This window comes from Artibeus jamaicensis, unplaced genomic scaffold (assembly GCF_021234435.1).
Source record: "Artibeus jamaicensis isolate MK-2021 breed Jamaican fruit bat unplaced genomic scaffold, CSHL_Jam_final contig_867, whole genome shotgun sequence".
Classification (NCBI taxonomy): Eukaryota; Metazoa; Chordata; class Mammalia; order Chiroptera; family Phyllostomidae; genus Artibeus; species Artibeus jamaicensis.
Window position 1 is genome coordinate 683,472 of NW_026521995.1, and position 19,572 is coordinate 703,043.

General features: G+C 40.5%; 1 protein-coding gene across 12 annotated transcripts in view; it reads left to right on the forward strand.

Moving 5' to 3' along the window:
• The window catches only part of CACNB2 (calcium voltage-gated channel auxiliary subunit beta 2), a 332,982-nt gene that overhangs the window by 300,498 nt on the left and 12,912 nt on the right, over nucleotides 1-19,572 (forward strand). For 8 of the 12 annotated variants that reach the window (XM_037158289.2, XM_037158288.2, XM_037158292.2 and 5 more), the window contains 5 exons: nucleotides 757-893; nucleotides 4,357-4,433; nucleotides 9,288-9,421; nucleotides 13,013-13,093; nucleotides 13,570-13,628. In XM_037158289.2, coding sequence (XP_037014184.2) covers nucleotides 757-893; nucleotides 4,357-4,433; nucleotides 9,288-9,421; nucleotides 13,013-13,093; nucleotides 13,570-13,628 — 488 coding nt within the window. Of the gene's footprint in view, nucleotides 1-756; nucleotides 894-4,356; nucleotides 4,434-9,287; nucleotides 9,422-9,565; nucleotides 9,586-10,039; nucleotides 10,102-13,012; nucleotides 13,094-13,569; nucleotides 13,629-19,572 lie in introns of all 12 variants that reach the window. The other 4 variants (XM_037158293.2, XM_053673500.1, XM_037158291.2 and 1 more) reach the window with 2 other exon arrangements.

A 19,572-nucleotide genomic window follows, 5' to 3' on the forward strand; every position in this document is an offset into this window, starting at 1 on the left:
AACCTAGAGACTTTAGAGCCTCCCATTTAATTAATGTTTAAAAGGGGATGTGAAATATTGGCTAGGAGGGAAGGATAGAAAGTTTTCAGAAGTGATGACATGCCAAGAATCTGACTTTATAACAGGAAATAAGATTAATCCAGGTCTCCTCCTGATGGCTGGTGCTTGGAGAGGAACCTCTTTCTACTATGAAAGGAAAAGAAACCAGAACGGATATTCATCATCGAAACGTTCAAGAACAGAGTTGAAAAAATACTATTTAGTTTCAGGAAATCAAAACAAATCATAAAGATTTAGGATAAATATTCCAGCCACAGGAGAGACATTTTCAACATCATCAGAAACAGAGAAATTACCTGTGAACAGTGTACCTTGCTCATTACAAACACTTTCGCACAAACATGAATTTTGCTCTGATGCAAACACTCTCTGGTGCTTGATGGCCTCTCCTTAGGAAGGGCCATTAGTCTTGGAACAAGGAGAATTTAACCTTCTCACAGTTGACAGCAGCAGCTGTGCTGGGATTCAGACCAATCTTAATTCTTAGCTGAATTATTCATGTTAACTAAAAATACTTCATTTTTACATACCCAATCCATGAACTTACAGGGTTTTTTTGAGTTGTGATCATTGACACATAGTTAATTGTAATTGCCATAATAGTTCTCTCCACTGAAAGTAGTTAATGTGGAAAAAAACAATTTGAGGATTTGAACTTCTGCGCACTGATGTTAACAATTCTGATTTTGTGTTTAGAAATTTAACAATGACTGGTGGATAGGAAGATTGGTTAAAGAAGGCTGTGAAATCGGATTCATACCAAGCCCGGTGAAACTCGAAAATATGAGGCTACAGCATGAACAGAGAGCCAAGCAAGGGAAATTCTACTCCAGGTATGAGAAGAGCATCAGGTGTTGGTGTAAAAATCCAGATTATACGATCATTCAGGTGCTGTTGTTTGCCATGTTCCACGATCTTTATTACATGTTACCAAGTGGACTAGTGATTGGGCTTATTGATGATGCATCCCAAGTCCTGCATTTTAAAAAGTTCATCCCTGTATCGCATTTCCATTTGATCTGGGAGAGAATCAAATTAATTATTATCATTAATGAAAATAGCTAAGGTCGTAGAATATTAAATTTAGGCTTTAGTGCAGAAGAAATTCTCAAGTCCTAATCTTTTACTGAAAATATTCTGGCACTGACCAAACCTGGTGACGAATCCGCACCTGCAGCTGCCTGGTGTGGCAGGAAGGCATTTTAGAGATGACAGTCCTGGACAGCATTGGCAGAGAGCAGCCCCTGTGGCCTGTTAGGTTTCATTTTCACTTGAGAAACTCAATTTTCAGTTACCCCTATGGCTAAGCACTTAAAGGGGAAACTCAGTATGAAACCAGTTAAAACTGCCTTTGCAGATAGCAATTAAACAGATTATGAAATAGGCTGGGATGAATAACCCTTGCTAGCATTCTGGCAGCAGTCTGCCTTGCACTCAGAGAGTCACTGGAAGGGTTACTCAGATGGAGTGAAGTTGAAATTAAACCCTATGCAGCCAAGTCCAAGGACATGGCAAGCTCTTCCCTGTGTGAAAGGATGTGATATAGACAATTATTTTCTTTAATGTGAATAACTAGGCTCCTATTTTCTCTAGCTCATGTTTTATTTGTTTATACAATGATGTAAATCCTTTGTCGATGATAACATTTTAGTGTTAGCAAGAATTTTTTCCAAGCATCCACAACAAGCAATATAGAAGATGCTTTTTGGTAAGAAAGATCTCACCAAAATGTGGTAAAATATATAATAGCATAAATAACAATATTTTACCAATGTAAGTGTAAACAGAACTCAATAGCAGCATTAACAACCATTATTTCTCCAAAATTTGGGGGGGGTGCATCTTATAGTCCAGAAAATACGGTATCTTAGCCAGGGGACGTTTTGTTTGGGTTTAGTTTATTGGGGTCATTCAGCATTTTCCAGAGTTTTTCTGTCCAATCACCTGATAGGAGGGTTCAATGGTCAGGGCAGTAAAAAGTTATTTTAGGGATTTTCAGAGCTTTTAAAATGTTCACACGCACTGTGAACCTGGGTGGTGGAATAAGGATGTTTTTCATGCATATACCTAAGTTATTTTATACAGACTTTTATTGGTTCACATCTTAGCAATAGTATTTTGTAGAATGCATTGCAGGAAATTTGGAAAAGGCTTTTGGGCAGAAACAGACTTGTGTATCTTTCTATGCTTCCTCATATACAAACTGAAAAATAAAAAATATCTAAAGGAATAGGAAGGGGGATAAGTTTTTGCAAAACTGATTAAGAAAGCACAGCTTCCTGCGCCTCCCACCCGGGCATCCCTGGTCTAGAATTAGTCATCAGCTCAGCTCTCTACTAGTACCTGTGGGAACAGTGCGTGTATTAGAGCCCCCCCCCCACCTCACAGGTGGGGAAACAGGCCAGGAAAAACCAGGAAACTGGACCAAGGCCACACAACTAGAGAGTGGTAGAATCGGGATGGACCGACTGCAGCCTGACCTCAGATGGACGACCACGCCCTCTGGGAGTCATGGAGCCAGGACCTGACATAGCAAGCACAGAACAATTATTATTATTATTGCCAGCTGTTATTAACTATATTAGATACACTATTTGTTCTTGCATTTTTAAAAAGTGCTATACAGTCTCTGCATTGGGGGTGTCCATCATCTCACAGCCTAGTCTGGGGAACTAGGTTTCCTCCCCTATAACCATATGCTTGATTTCTCGATTTCATTTTGTCCTGTCTATTTACCTAAGCTTTTGCCTAAATATGTGAGAATATTTTTACTTCTTTTCAGATGTTTTTACATTTGTCTTCTAACATTTTAAATAAAGTTTTATTTTGAGAACATAATTGGAATTCAGCAGTATTTTAAAATGCATACACACATGGGAAACACTGAAACCAGAGGGAGCAGAATTGCAGCACAGCTCAAGAAGGTGGCATTTTTATAGAATTAAAAATGAAGGACAAATTTGCATTCTGAACATTTTGACTATTTACTGTGTTGCAGTATTACACAATTCAAATAATACTTTGACTTTTATTAAAGTTCAGATAGAACGTAAAACAAACCCATGCTTGAACTGAAATTAGACTTGCTACTTTAGAAAAATTAAAATTCCGGAAGAAAATTTTTGTCCTGGTAATGAGTATTGGGTAACTACTGAAGATCGTTTCTATAAATAACACTTTTCAGTCATATTATATACTATCTGGTATCCTTGTTAAATGCACAAAAGTATCTTTTAAGAACCTGAAAAATATGTAGAGGCCTTATGCTAGCTGCTTAAAGTTTATAATGTTTGTTTTATGCATTAATATTCCAGGATAGTAGTGATGAAATTCAACCTGCTACTGTTGTTTTAGTGTATTATTCTTTACATAAGTCAATACTGCCCTTCAGTACATAGACTCTGTATGTAGCAAATTATTTCAACCAGACCCTGATTTGGCTGTGATAATAAACTTCAGGCAATAAAACTGTCCCCCTGAAATCCCATGTCACTCTTTGAAGATATTCCTCTCCACCTTCATTTATGAGGGGGCCATTTGATAATATGTTATTTAGCGTGCTGCTACCCTGGTACAAAGTGTAAATGCTGTAAATGTAAATGTAAATACAATGTTAACTCCAAACTTTTGAGATGCAGAATTGTGTCTTATATGAAACTTTAGAGTCTGGTAGTTCTGAAGCATATGCTCTTCAGAACATCCTTCCATGAACCAAGCTGAATCCTCCGTGTTGGCCATGCTTGAGAAATGTCCCAGATACGATTAGTGATACATGTGACACTCTGTCGTGTTCCTTCATGTGCCTTTTAAAGGTTAGCAGGTTTTTGTGTTGCTGTACTTTTCTTTTATATGTCACCCGTAAAAAATTTGAGTCCTTTGAAGCTCAGTATACCAAAAGTAATCAAGCTAAGACAAAGGAGCAGGAACCAACTAAAAAGGAAACAGTAAGTTGACTTGCTCTGGAGAGTCTCTAAGGCAAAAGAAGAAAAGGACATCTCTGCTGTTTTCTACCTGTGATCCTGGCAGAGAACTCGAAGGCTGCAGAAATTACCTGGATTCTCTTCCATTCCCTCAGGGCCATTTAAAATTAAACCTTAAACTTGGAACAGAGACTATTACATGGCTGTCTGCAGTACCTAGGGGTCTCCATTGGGTATCACTATTGACCTCCTTGTAGGGAAGACAAATTTAAAGTCCCATAAAAACACAATGAGTAATCGTGTTTATCGAGCAATACAAATGTTTTAAAGCCTGCAGTAAGTGTCAGATTTAATATAAATTTTTGCTTTACTCCAGTAAATCAGGAGGAAATTCATCATCCAGTTTGGGTGACATAGTACCTAGTTCCAGAAAATCTACACCTCCATCCTCTGGTAAGTAAGTGACAAGTGTTGAACAATTTGCATACTGCATTTCACGCTCTCCTCAGGCTTACCTAGTTGTGTGAATTTACATGCACTGAAGTCCCATGCAAACCTCAGAAATGTTCAAAGGGGTCAGAAATAAGAGTATCCATATGCAGTTAGGAAGAATCTGGGAAATTTTTTTCTGGCTTTGGGGAAAAAAGTAAAGGAAATATGTTAATGTGTTCACTGTCAGTTGCTTTAATGTCAAAGTGATAAATATATTTAACTTTTTATCCTCAGCATCCACCCAGCACATTGTCATGAGCACTGAATGGGTGAATGTCCGTTAGCAGCCACAGTGCGTGTGAAGTGTAGACCACGTTGTTAAATAAAAAGAGAAGAACTAAAACTTTGGAAGGGTGAAGAAAGGAAAATAAAATGAGGAAATTATAGGCCTGACATGAGCTATACTCTAAGGACTCTGGAAGATGTGGAAGATGTATGGAAGTATCAAAATCAGATACAAATACTTGTGAGAAGGCGACTACTGTTGTATTTATAAAGTAGTGGACTCATGCTTAGGGTTGTTAGATGAAATAAAGGACACCCAGGTAAAGCTGAATTTCAGGCAAATAACAACTTCTTAGTGTAAGTACATACTATATGAGCTATACTTAATGATTAAAAATTATTTGTTGGTTATCTGAAATTCAAACTTAACTGAATTCGTTGTTCACTCAATGGGGCAGCTCTCCCAATCTGTAGTAGTTAGGGTTCCATAGAAATGGGAGACTGATGGGTCGAATTGCACGAAGGCCCGTTCGCTAAGAGATGCAGTTGAGAGTCATGGTAAGATTATAAGAACTGGCCTGCAGAGCATTTGCACAAGATGATTCTGTACCCAGTTCTAGGAAGCTGAGGGTGGGAAGAGGTCAGATGCAGACAACTGGGCACCTGTGAAGCTAAGGAACTAGTTGCACTTTGACTGCTGTGTCTTAAGAACAGGGCTCTCCTGTTACTAATCACCACACTTCGCTGGGGATGTTGGTGGCTTTTAGAGACCAACCAAGGGCATCTTAGTAAAAACTGTAGGGCATTTTACATGAGCAACATGTGAACACAGTGAGAAATAAGTCATTGTAGGAGGTATGTTGATTTTAAAAACCCACATACTTATAATTTAGAGCAATTCTAAATTGCTCAAAAGTAAGCAAAATAGTATGTTTGATAGGAAAAACTGAAGCTTTTTTTTTTTTAGGCGCAATGTGAGGTTTATGTCTTCCATTGACCAGCAGGGAGTAGTTAGTAGATATTTTCTGGAGGCACTGGAAAAAGGAGGCTTATCTGAGCTTCTTCACAAACATGTCAGGCTATAGGGATTACAGTCTAAACCTTACACTCTTCCCCTACATGTCAAAGGCTGTCAGGAGACCCCCAAGGCTAGAGCCTAGGCCCCTGAACGTGTTCCACATTGTGTTGTGGTAAAGCAGCGGCTCCCCTCCCTCCACAGGTCCTGCGGGGCTCCTCCTTCCCCTGCAGCCAGCCTGTAGCCCTCTCGTCCTTTTGGCAGTGCAGTGAGAGTAGGTGCATTTTCAAGAGTGAGTTTGTGTGTTTGTAAAATTGCATTTAATTTTTGCAGTCAGATGTGTGTCATTACTAAAATTAAGTTCAATGAAGAGTTTAATATAATAAAATAAAGGTGACTTACACCTTCACCCAAGTTTTATACAGACACAGGACTCTGGAATAACTTTTCCAAATACCAAGAGCGGAAAATACTTGTGTCTGTGTGAATTGGAGATATTAACCAACTACAGAATCTATCTTACACTCGTCAGAATCCTGGTATAATTTTTGTATCAATAGCCCAGTTTACCTGAAGGGAAACTTCAGAAAATTCTACAGAGAGGGTCTGCCACCCCCTTGAGGGAAAGCTGCCTAAGCTCTCAGATGCCGATGTGTCTGCAGTCGCAATGCTCGCCTTTGTTTCCCAGAAGCCCTATCAACCATTCTCCTCATCCATGGCTGGACCAAAGAGTAGAAGCACCTGCCTAAACTGAATCTGTTTGGAGATGCTCAAGGACTTGGACAAAGAAACATTTCCACTTCACACCTGGGAAATGGGGTAGTAGCCAAGTGTGCAGTGCACACCCACCGCTGCATGAACACACACATCCCTGTGACTTCCCACTTAACGTGACCCAAGTGTCTAAGACTAAACTAATATTTAAATCTCAAAAAAAATGTCTCCAAGGCTCTCTCTAAAAAAAAAGCATACTGGTGAGGAAGAATGAAAGAAACTAGTTTCATATTTATAGAAGCAGTTTTCCCAAGTAAATACCAATGTTGACCAGCGTGTGCAAATAGTAGCATGAAACTAAAAAGGGGTTACATTTCTCAGTATAAGCAGAACCACAGAGTTGAATAAAGTGCATAGCATGTAGAACCATGAAGAGAATTGAACTTGCTTCTTAACTCTTCGTACAGTTCTTTAATGTGTTTTGACAGTGGCCAGATGTTTTAGCATCCTCTGTGTTTCAGAATGAGCCCCCATGGCTATTAAGTCAGCCAAAAGTCAGAACTAGTAAGTCGGCATGTTTTTAACTTGGGGCTTTGAGCCCTTGTGATCAAATGCGGGTGAATCTCAAACCCCACTCGGGCTGCGTGTGTGGGCAGCCAGACTGTGGGGCAGTGTCACAGCTAAACCTTCAGTACGTTCCCACTCTTCCTTTAAAAAATACAAGATTTCATCTGGTCCCAGAAGGTCAGAATCGACAGATACTTCATACAGTCCAGTTCGTGAACCTAGCTATCCCAGGGTCCTGTCAACGGTGACATACACATAGGTCTCGATTTCTAGAAGGCTCTCAAGGGGGACTGTCCCTTGAAAGTGGCTTTTACAAGCTCGAGGAAAGATGAGAAAGGTAAACGTGCACAGGAGTTTCCCACCAGAAGGGAGACCTGTCTGCTGTTGGTTTATAGGAATAGTGAAAGGGTGACCCAGATCCTCTCTGTCGCACCCAGGAGGCCACCAGTGACCCGCTTTCTAAGGTGGGACTCAAGGGTAAACATTATAGAGTGCTATGAAAGTCAGCGTTGATCCCAAACCCTGGGCGCATTTTAGAATGTTCCCATTGCACACAGTGGGCGGAACCATTCCGTTCATCAGTATGCATGCGTGGCAAAGAGAGAGAACGCATGTACCAGGTAAGTCTAACTGAATTCCTGGAACTAATTCAGGCCATTATTACCTTCACTGGATAGAAAATCATCATGCCTCATCTTCATGCCAGCAATAGCTGATATTTGCAGTACTGTGCAAACAATGCCAGGTTTTACATGTTATACAGGCTTACGACCCAATCAAAAAGGAACACTTAAACAAGAGATGCTGGTGCTCAAAAGGCTGAGTCATCTAACATCTGTAATAACTTCAGAATTGAAAAATAAGGTGACGCCTGTCAGGTGGTCTCCCGTCGTGAGCACCGATTCAGCTTGCGTAGCACAGGGAAGGGTAGTGTGGCTTCACAGCACCAGCTGCTTGTTATTTCAAGCAGGTAATTTCTTCCTGAAACCTGAACGTACTGTGGTTTCTGTTAGAGAGGTAACATGTGTCATATGATCCTGTGATGCTTTCCTGGGGTGAGCAGGTTTTCTTCTTTTTTTCTGCTTGACCTCATCTAAATCATAGAATGATTTTCTAGGGAGCTCAGCGCCAGGATACTTTCTGCATCCTGACACTGGGGACGGGACTCCGCTGGGGAGCAGAGGGAACTGATGAGCCTGCTGGCTTTGAGAAGGGACCGCACCCGAGAAGGCCCCAGTGCAGCGACAGGAAGGGACTCCCAGGAGCAGGAGAACCATGTTCTGAGTCCTGGCTCTGCTGAGTTTTTGCCAAGAACAAGCCCCATAAACTCTTGAAGAGTTTATGTTTTAAAACTTAACAATAACAGAGTTGAAGACTATCTTTAAAATACTTTTTTTCTAGCTCTGATTTTAACAGTTGATAAAATTCTCTAGTAACTGCACGTGGAAGCATTTTATAAACTTCAAAACAAGACGATAGGCCTTTATTTATGTATCTTTTATTTAACACTTAATTTTTAAGTGAAATATTTCCAGGGTAAAAAGGTTTTTAAAGGGAAAGCACATCAAACCACAAACCTAAACCTCTTGTTCTGCAAATCAGGAGACCAGTGGCATATTCTCTCAGGCCATGTGCCCGCCCACCCTGCCTCTCATGTTGCATCTGGTGGCTGTAGAGAAATCACTGGAAGTCTCCTTAGGTCACTTTATTAGACTCTTGTCCCTTGGAGATCATTGGATATAGTGTTTCCCCATTAGTCTCCAGCCAGGCCTGCCCTTTCTGGAATCCTCCCTGAATCATTTCCCTTGTGTATGACCTTCCTTGGGCAGTCTGAATTTAGGATATTCTATTCTCTCTTTCCTTTAAAGGCCTGTTGCATTTTAAGTGAACCTTTTCACATTGCCTTATTTTCACATAAAACCTAGCAAAAATAAGAAATCGAAGGCACACTAGAGTTGCTTATTACCTAAAAGCTGGTTTAAGATATTGTAAGAAGTGAAGTGAAATGTTCTGTACTATACTGACATACATTAATATGGAGAATATTTTTTGAGATCTGATATAAAATTGATCAAGCAAATAGATATCATAAGGGGCACTTTCAGTTTTGTTAGGTTCAATGACATTGTATTCTTAACATGCTTTACCTTTAAATTTTACTTTGTTTACTGTGCTGAGCACTCGTGATAGATTTTTTACTAAGATTAATTTTATTTGCCTTTATTTTATTTTTTATAACCTCTTTTTCCTCTCCTGTCTACCTTACAATTTTTGAATTGTTTGTCTGTATATAGCTATAGACATAGATGCTACTGGCTTAGATGCAGAAGAAAATGATATTCCAGCAAACCACCGCTCCCCTAAACCCAGTGCAAACAGTGTAACGTCACCCCACTCCAAAGAGAAAAGAATGCCCTTCTTTAAGAAGGTAACATTAACCCCCAAGCTCCCATCTGTCCACCTGCTCAACTGCACTGCGTCACACTTCTGGTCCTGCTGACTGTCTGCGTCCTTGACAAGCCAATAACATGCATGCTCTGTTATTCTTTGTTTCTTTTCCATGCTGCTGTAGCTAAGCAGAAGCAGAAATCGGTAAGTCTACATTGACATAAGCTGTGTTTATCCTGCCACTGGCATCATTAGCATTCAATCGCACAGTTTTCTGAAATACAGTCATTTCTGCCCTAAGAAAAGAACCTACCAAACAGCCGATTGAGTCCGTGCATTGCAAACCAACTAAATTCAGTGAGTGACCTGTGAGGGCACCATTACAGTACTTATCCTTTTTGATGGAATAATATCTACCACCAAGGGAACTTGTTTAAACCTTCAAGGATTTCAAACACTGACAACGCCATATAATGCACCTCTATTGTGCATGCTTATTCTGTCTGTCTTTGTCTTTCTTTTTTTCTGGAAAGTTAACTTATAATCAAGCATATTAAAACCATTATTAGATTCTGATTTATGATATCCAGATACATAGCTTGTACTAAAAAATATTCAAGTCTTAATTTAGTCAGTATTTAAACTTCTAATCCATTAGGTGCAAAATCTGCAGATGAACAAGACCAGTGGAAAACTGCAGGCTTGTTTTGGCGGTTTACTGTGAGTTTTTCCTATTGTCATATACAAATACTCTCCCAATGTTCTTGCCTCCTCCATCAGTCCGATTTCAGCATCTCACCTGTTGGACAATGGGGCGGTGGCCATGTGTACAGCCTTTGCCACAGGCCAACCAAGATGCCACACAGTGACGCTCTGTGTCCCCTGACTGAAAACTAGGTAGTCCTGAGTTCTCTTTACTCCTAACTCTAATTCCTTTCAGCATATTTTGTAGCTTCGAAGCATTATTTTTTAAGGATGGGTCCCCACCAATGTCCATTCCTTCCCTTCTTTCTTCACACTCCACTTTCCACAGCCTACTACGCTGTGTTTACAGTCAAACCTCCCACGTCACCAAATCCTACACAGCCATGGGTAGATCATGACACACAGGTGCTGAGTAAAGCCTACTCTGCTCTGAACTCTCCATGCCCTAACCTCTTTTCCTCCTACATAAGTACTTTGCTCTGTGGAGGAATTCTGAAGTCATTGATGAGGTGTCAGATACAGAACTGTGAAGTTGCTGTTTTGGGGGATTTTTTTTAAAAATAAAGTATGGTTACTTTAATAATGGAAGACCTCAGCACCCCAGGCAGAAATTCAAGTAGCTGGATTCTTTGTGTGAGCATAGAAGCCCCAGCCCATCTCTCTGGTCCTATCTTCTTGTCATAGAGAAAACTTACAGCCAGGTGACTGACAGTGTGGAAGCCCAGAAATTCAACATCGCTAACTAGGCTGCTCTGGGCTTTACCGAGAGGTAACATGGCCTAAAACCAGATTAGTCAAGACAAGATTTGTTGAAGTTTTCTTACTCCTAAATTCTAAAACTTTTCTAAGATGTTTATCACAATTTTTCCACTGAATAATTTGAACAATATCAGGTTAGCAGAAAATGGTAGAAAAAAATGATGGGTGTCGTTATCAATAGGGCACAAAGTACCAATATTCCATCAAATAAGGTAATTTCTGTAGCTACCCTATTGATTAAGCTGACTGATCACCAGCAGTCACCGATCGAAGGAACCAAAGTCCTATCAAATACTGGGCCACTTAATACTTAAAGACCTAAAATAAAATTTCTTGGTAGCCATTACTAAAGTGCATGCCATTTATATTCCTAATTACAATGGTGGAAAAGGTATTCTTATACATCATCATTATAAAGACTTGTCTCCTAAACATTCTCAGTATCATCCCAGGTGGTATAACTAACAATTTAACAAATATGCTTATGATGCCTTCGGCACTGGTATTCATTCTTCTTATGTTACTGATTACATGGTCAACCTCAGTGGAGAGTTCAAAAATGAAGCAAACGGCAAACCGGAGACACTGTTCTCCATGTTTCAGGTTGCTTTTAGAGTGGTGCTTCTGTGGCATTTGTGTTGTCACTGTATTATGTTCGTCTTGGTTTTTTTTTTTTTCCTGTTGAAAAATGTATTCTACCTTTATTGTGACTTTTTAAGTGCATTTTGAATGCTAGGTAAAGTTTAAAGCAGTAAAATTTGACAGCACAGTCCAGCGATATTTTCTCTCCTCTGATCACGTTTGTCTGTGACTGTCACTGAAGTCTCAGCTGGAAGCTTCAGAATCTGAAAGGGTGTGTCCTTCCCCACTTAAGCAAGTTAAATGTAGTTGGATTCAGAGTTTGGAATGAACGATTTTAAGCAACACTAAAGCGTTCTGGAGCAACAACAGGCTGATGCAAAACTTATGTTCATATTTGTACATTTATCAAATTCTTAAAATAGTTTAAAGAACATTTTTCTGTTGGTCTGTGTTACAAAAAGAAATTCTTAAAGTATTATTTCAGGTGCTCCTCAAGCAGAAAAATTCATATAACAATGATTTGTTTATCTTGGATCCAAGGCCACATGTCTCTCTTCAGCATTAGAAAATATCATTTTGGGGATCAACATAACATTTTTTGCTATCCAAACAGCTGATTTTAATATAATCAAACAAGTTAACGGTTACCTAATGTTTAGGAAAATTTTTATTTTGATTATTTTATTTGAAGCAGTTAAACTCAAAAGTTTGGAAAGTTTTAGAAATTGCTACCAAATTTAGCTCCTCCCCTTCTCTTCCAAAAGGAAGAAAAGTACTGGGGGAGTCACGAGTTAGTTATACAACAGAACACCGCCATGCGCCCTCGGAAGTTTCATGAGGTGCAAGTCAATAACAGACTTTTGAAGCCACTGAAACAGGCTTGGTTTGCACACGTTTTCCACCTTTCCTCCAAGACACTGAACCTTGCTTTTTAAGTTTCAAGCCATGGAAACTTAAAAAATATGAATCACTAAGCGGTAGAGAGTAATCCTGATTACTGTTTACTGAAACAAGCATGCCTGCTATTTAAATATTTCAGAACAGTAGGACTTTGGAGTATTTTGAATTGAGAGTTACAGTGTTTTGAAACTAGGTTTTATCCAGGTAAGACAGACATCCAAGACACGAAGGTAGTGAGGCATTTCTTGTCTTTGTACTTAACCATGTTAGGTCTGGAACTGTGCCTCTTCATAAAAGTCCAAAGCATCTGAAAGCAGTCTTAACCCCAAGTCAAGCCTAAAGCACCTCTTCTGCATGAGGCATGTTTCTGTCTCTTCTACCAACTAGTTTTCATCCCAAAGCAGCACCTTCTGCTTTAGGAACTAATCTGTTAATAGCGTTTCTTAACGAGAGAGAGAGAGAGAGAGAGAAACCTGTAGACCACTTAATAACATGAAAACTTTAGGAAAATCAACCCATCAATCTTTGATTGGGTTTATTTAGAAAAGAGGCAAGTTAAAAAAAAAATTAAATGTCTGGAAAGCCAGTGCCTCATATTACAGAGTTCAGAAAGAACAGTTTTTACACAAAATACTTAAGTTCCCATACCCTGTTAACTATCTGAAGTCATCTCCTCTCTCCCCAGACAGAGCACACGCCCCCCTATGATGTGGTACCTTCCATGAGACCCGTGGTCTTGGTGGGCCCTTCTCTGAAAGGGTACGAGGTAAGTAGGTGCCCTCTGGGGCACACTTGTCTTTGCACACTGAGCTGCTTTGTGACTCAGACTCCTGTCCTGACTCTTGAATTTAGAACTTGAGCTCCTACCAGCAAAGCATGTTGTTTTTCAAGCTGTGGTCTATATTGCTTTCTGTTTTGTTCTGTTTTATTCTCTTGGCTGTTGCTCTGGAGATTTCTGCTAGCTACAGTCTACTCAATCCAGGGAATAGTATCAGATAGACAGTGACTGAGATCACTTGTGATGTAATGTATTGTCATTAAAGCTTCAGAATAAATTTAGGGAACTTTGACATTTTAATTGTCATCTTATTGGAACTCAAAACAGAAAAATGGGGTGATCTCAATGCTGCTTTTTCAAAATGGGAAGCTCAAGTTTTCAGGCATTCTTAAGAGGAGTAAAATTGTTTTATCATAATAGTAATATTTTTATTGTATCTTAATTTATTGCTTGCTCAATTGCAGGTCACAGATATGATGCAAAAAGCATTGTTTGATTTTTTAAAACACAGATTTGAAGGGCGGTGAGTATATCAGAATTGTGGGTATTACGGGTGTTGTCTCGAAGATGACAATACCTGGGAGGGACAGGCATGTGATTCCCAAGAGAAAACTGAAGTCTGTGGGGTGACGGGAAATCCATTCCATCCAGTTCAATCTGATCCCACAAAATCTGTCACATTTGCTCCACACATCCTCGAACCTGGATAATCCATCTCACTGTTCCTGCATCTGTGTTCATGACATAAACTTGGCCAAGTGCCTGCTGAATAATCTCACCCCAAATTCATGGTCAACTGGCCACCATTACTGCCCAGAAATCATACTAAATATCCCTCTTCCACTTACTTTTCTACTCTTTGAAAAGACTTTCATACCAGCTCCTCTCTCCCCAGACCTCTAACATCCCTTGCTCATCTTGCTCTCCCCCATAAACTTGCTTCCTGTTTTCATTGAGAAAACAGACACAAACAAAAGAGAACTTTGGAGAGTTCCCACCACCACACCCACACCCGCTCACATGTTTGCCTGCTCTGCTTTTCTCCTATTACCCTTGGCAGCGGCCAGCCCACCCACTCGGGGGCCAGGCCCCATTCACTGCCCCCACCTCACACAGGCCTTTCCTCTCATCGCTGTTTCTCGTGCTAATGGAAACACCATAAACATAAAAGACAAAGTCATTTCTTCCTTCAATAAAAAAAGTTTACCTCATTTCCCCTCCAGCTGCTCCATTTTTCTCCTGTTCTTTCTAGCAAAACTCCCTGAACAAGTTGTATATGCAAGCTCTCTTCTAGTAGCACCAATTGTGTGTCCATCAGTCACCCCAAACTAGTCACATCAGATCGCCAGTTGTGTCAGTCGGTGATCCTCGTACTGCTCCGTTCAGGGTGAATCTGCAGTCCTCCTCTCAACTCACCTGGTGGACCACACCGTCCTCTTCTCAACACTTTGTTTAGTTTCTGGAACCACACTTCCCTGGTTTTTCTTTTATTGCACTCGCTACTTCCTTGTCTCCTTTGCTGATTCTTCCTCATCAACCAGCTATCTGAGAAACAGCAGGGCTAAGTCCCTTGGTCTACTTGGTCTACTTCTATGTACACTCCTTTGGTGATTTCATTTGATGTTAGGGTTTTAAATAGCATTCCCTCTTTGGTCTCTCTTCTTCACTTCAGACCTGTGTATCCAACTGCCTATTTCACCAAGATCGCTAACGGATTTCTCAATCTGAACCTTCCAACTTACCGCCAAACCTGTTCCTCTCATTGTCTTCCATGTCTCTGTTAAGAGTTTCTTCATCTTTCAGTCCCAAGACTGTTCAGCTCCACGTCATTGAATCATCCTCGACTGTTCTTTTTCTCCCCCATGTCACACCCAAATGTTGTTATCCATGTCTGCAAAATGTATCAAGAATCTAACCACTTTTTACACACCCTCAGCTTTTGGTCTGAGACATTGTCATCTCCTCCCTGGATTGTTACAATACATAGCTTCCTAACTGGTGTCCCCGCTCCATCCCTGCTCCCCTAAAGTCTTCCCTCAGTTCAGCAGTCTCAATGACCTGTTGCGCTGTGAGCTGGGTATTCTCACCCCTTCGTTCAGACCTATCTAATGTCTTTTCTTTTCGCTCAGCATTAAAACCAAAGTTCTTAGTGGCCTAAAAGAGCCCTGCCCCCACGGTCTGACCATCCACACACCCACCCGCCTCTTTCACTTTACTACTCTTCCCCTTGCTCCTTCTTGTCCTGCCGTACTTCCTTCCTTCTTATTCCATAGTGTCCCAGACAGCCAGATACATACTGACCTTGACACCTTTGCATATACAGTTCCCTGTACTAGGATGCTTTTCCCTCAGATATTCTTCTTAATATATGCACACACACACACACACATACGCACACGTACATAGGTTCTCACCCATCCCTGACTTTTCTCCCATAATTATTTTATGTATTTTATGTATTAATGTTGTTTGCTGTCATTCTCCCACACTTAGAATGTAAACTCCACATGGGGAGTATGTTTTCTAATCTGTCTGATGAGCTGCTGTGTCCAGAGCCACGCTCACTGTGAACAACAAATGATGGATGTTGAATGAATGGCTCGTGTGTCCTCTCTGCTGGGAAATGCAGAAATAGTAAAGCTGCTCATTGTCTTTGCCTGTGAGGAGCTCATGTGTAAACCATACATTGAAACCTCAGCCAGTAAATATAAAGTAAATGAAAGGGTAGCTCGATGGACATGTGTCCAAGGTACAGGTAGCACAAACAGGAAGGATTAACACCAATTTAGGGATGTCAGCCTCCAGGAAGGGCTTTTAAATGGAACCTATTTGAGTGAATTGGAAGAGAAGGGGGGTGTCCACCAGAGGGTGTAAAGTGTGTGACATCAAGGTGAGACACAGCATCACACATGAGGCAAACACCTAGAGGTCTTTGTGCCTAGTCTAGGGGGAGAGTGACCGGTGACAAAGCTGGGGCCAAGCCTAGTGAGTCACATTAATCAACTTAGACTTGCTCCTTTTCCTGTCCTCCCCTCAACTTGCTTCTATAAATATTTATTGAGCACATTCTATGTGCCCAGGCATTAAAAGGATCAAAAGCAGACAAGGACTTTGGCTTCGTGGTGCTTACTTACAGCCTATTGGAAGGCAGCCTTGAGTCAAATAATCAGTGAGTGCCATGTAAAGGTTAAACCAGCTTCTGAAGCATCAAAGATACAATGGGAGTCTAAAAGGGAAACTCAGAATTTAAACTAAGAGTTGAGTATAGAGGCTGTGTGAACATACAGGGCTGGTGAATGTTCTTGTATTTTTAACAAGATAAATGAGCCACCTTTCTTCTCCACATTCCTTTTCTTCCCCTGTCTGAACAATACAAATGTAATAGGTATCTGTAGGTTTCAGTGTTCTGTTAGATTTCTCAGTGTAGCATTTTCTCCCTTGGGCACACCTGCTTCTACAGCCATTTCTTACTTACACTAACTTTTGGCAGGAGAGGCAAGGACAAAGAGAGAAACATTTATAGGAATACAAATATCATTAGTAGTCAAGCAAAAGACCGAGAGCATCAGAAAAGAAACAGAATTCAAGGTATAAAAAGACTTTATGATCAAAGGCTACCGAACCAAATCCTCCTAATTAGATATTTTTGTTTTCCATTGCTTTAAGAAATATATTTTATTTTGTGCCAGGAAACACAGCTTGGTCCTTGGGCCTTTGGCTTGGTCCAAGGCTTTCAGGTTCTGGCCAAGTATAAAAGGCGCGCCTCTAATTGGGCCTGTTTAGCTTTCACTTCTTTATTCTTGGTTCTGTCGTTTATCACAATTTGGAATTGTCAACATGAGCGTGCACATCCAGAAAATTCTGCTGGACTGGGCACTCTGCTCTCCGTGACTGAGTTTAACCCAGTGCCCCTGCCTACATGCCACAGCTGGGGAAATGAGATGGAATTTTCTGACCTACCACTTCCATGCAAACCTGAGTATGTTTTGAATTTGCAAGACAGATTCCAGCCTTAAGGTGTATCTTGGGCGGGTGTTCTAAAGTATCGGCCATCCAGATTTATTATGTTTAAGAAACAAAATACATGTCGTATTAATCTTTTGTTTCTGGCCTAGAGTAATTTCCATATGGCTTTATTAATGGACCAGCTCTGGCTCTTCCTAACTCATAGAGCTGGGGTTCAACTTCCTAGGCCTGTGATCACCAAAGATCCTCAGAGGAAGTAATAGTGTTCATAAGGCAGAATTTCAAAAAGCCATGCAAAAACTTAACATTTGTTTTAAAACTCCATGGCAAGACATTCAGAGTAACTGTATCATTAAATGCCTTTGTTTTGGCCAGCCAAGACAGCAATGGAGGGTGGAAAGTCACTGAAAGTAGTGGGTATGTCTAACTCTAAACAGACATATAATTCTAAAAGGATAAATTACTCCTTAATTATCTATTAAATAGACTACACTTATTTTTTTAATTAAAGTCCAAGAGGGGAAAATAGAAAAGGAAGTATTGGTGATGAAGATTCAGATAGGAATTCTTTTCTGCTCTTAAACCTAGTTAAGTTGATTTGCCGAAGCCCTGCAGAGTTGTCAGATACTCATTTAAATAGCGTTTCAGTTGTCCCGTCAAAGAAGAGACAATCAATCATTATCCTTTTGTTGTGTGCAATAGAGTAGCCCATTCAAATAGGATCGACCCTAACCACCCATGTCATGTAAACAAAGCAGTTTTCCAATTCACCTGGCAGGACAATGCAGGTAAATTAGCAAGGAAATCAGAGACAAGAAGGAAAGTGATGAATTCAACTGTCCTCCAGTATTTTTAAAATGTCAGCTCTGAGCCTGAAGTGTCTAAATTCATGCTGGATTGGCATAGGAATATGTGTATGTTGGATCTTGGGCAAAGGGATTGTATTGAGAAAAAGTCAGTAATCCTAGGAAACATTTCATCATTTTATGGAAAATTTACTTAGGTGTGAGACAACTTCTAAACTGGTGGTTTTCTGCCTTGGCTGCATATTAGAATCACCTATAGCATTTTAAAAACAAAATAAAAACCAAGGGCTTTTATTCCACTGGTGACAAGTTGGAGCCAAATCTCTAGGGTGGGACCTAATATAACTTTAAAAGCTTACTCGGCAATTTTGATGTACCAGGAGTGTTGAGAACCACGCCTCTAAACTGAATTGTCCCCACAATTTTGCCCTTAGGATTTTCAAGGTCTTTTTTCTTGGCGGAAACTCAAGTAATGACAATTCCCAAAGCACACTTAAGGAGTTGAAATAGGATAGTGGCCAGTCTTCACACAGCGTACAAAGCTCATCACGTAAGCAGGTCAGTGGAAGCCCAGCTGGACAACACCATGTGTGAAAAGGAAAAAGCATGTGGAAAAAAGAGGAAGATGTATTGTTACAGAAAACCCTGTCCTCCTGCTGAATGGGCTCAGACTCCAGATGCTCCTGAGTGGCTTTTGTCCTGTCTTGTCACCCCTGTGATCTCAGGATGGCGCCCATTACAGGGCAGCCTGTCTCCCATTGGGTGTTCAGGCCTCTTTTAGAGGCACAGGACACAGATTCTGGTCATCAGCAGTGCATGGGCCTCACTCAGCTGTGCTAGAATAATTCCCGGCACTTCAGGTACTCACTCTGCCCTCTGCCTGGAACACACTGCCCATGTATCCATGTGGCTCGGTGGTTGCCAGGGCTGCAGTATAGGGAGGACTGACCACAGAGAGGTAGCTTAGGTGAAATTGGGGGTAATAAAATTATTCTGCATCATGAACATGGTGGTGAATATCGAACTCCGTGAGTTAGTCCCAGTTCATAAAGGATCACTTTTTATAGTATAGAGATAAATTAATTTGCAAAATCCAGTAATCCCTTTCCACACTGTACTGAATGTACTGCTATCCAAAAGGCAACCCAATTTTAACTCTATTGGCTGTATCTTTTGGTATTTACTCTTTACCTCTAAATAATGTACTTAATTTGCTAGTTGAGGTTACGGTGTTGGACGTTATCCACTGACTTCCACCATGAAGAATGTGTGGCTCTCTCATACCCAGTTCTGTCACAGCCCTGCATACACATCTCATCTTCTGCTGTCCCAACAGTTAAGTCATAACTTTGGGCCGGCTCCATTTTTAGTATGTATTATAAAGCCATGTAAATAAGTAAATAGGCCATGTCAAATACATTATAATTGCTTTTTCATGTGCATTTTCTTTGTGGTTACTATAAATTAAATAATGTTACTTTTATACTTGCTTAATTTTCTGTATATTTGGCGCCATCTTGGCCCCAAATTCTTCCCCAGTTGTCTAAATCTCTTCACAGTGGATTCAATACACCAGGTAGTCTCTCAACTTTGTACTTTTGAATCTCTGGGTGCATCCTGGCCTGCTCCTGTCTAGACGATTTCTGTGTTGGGTGTAGTTTCTATTCTGGGACATCCCTTGTCATTGTCCTTGGT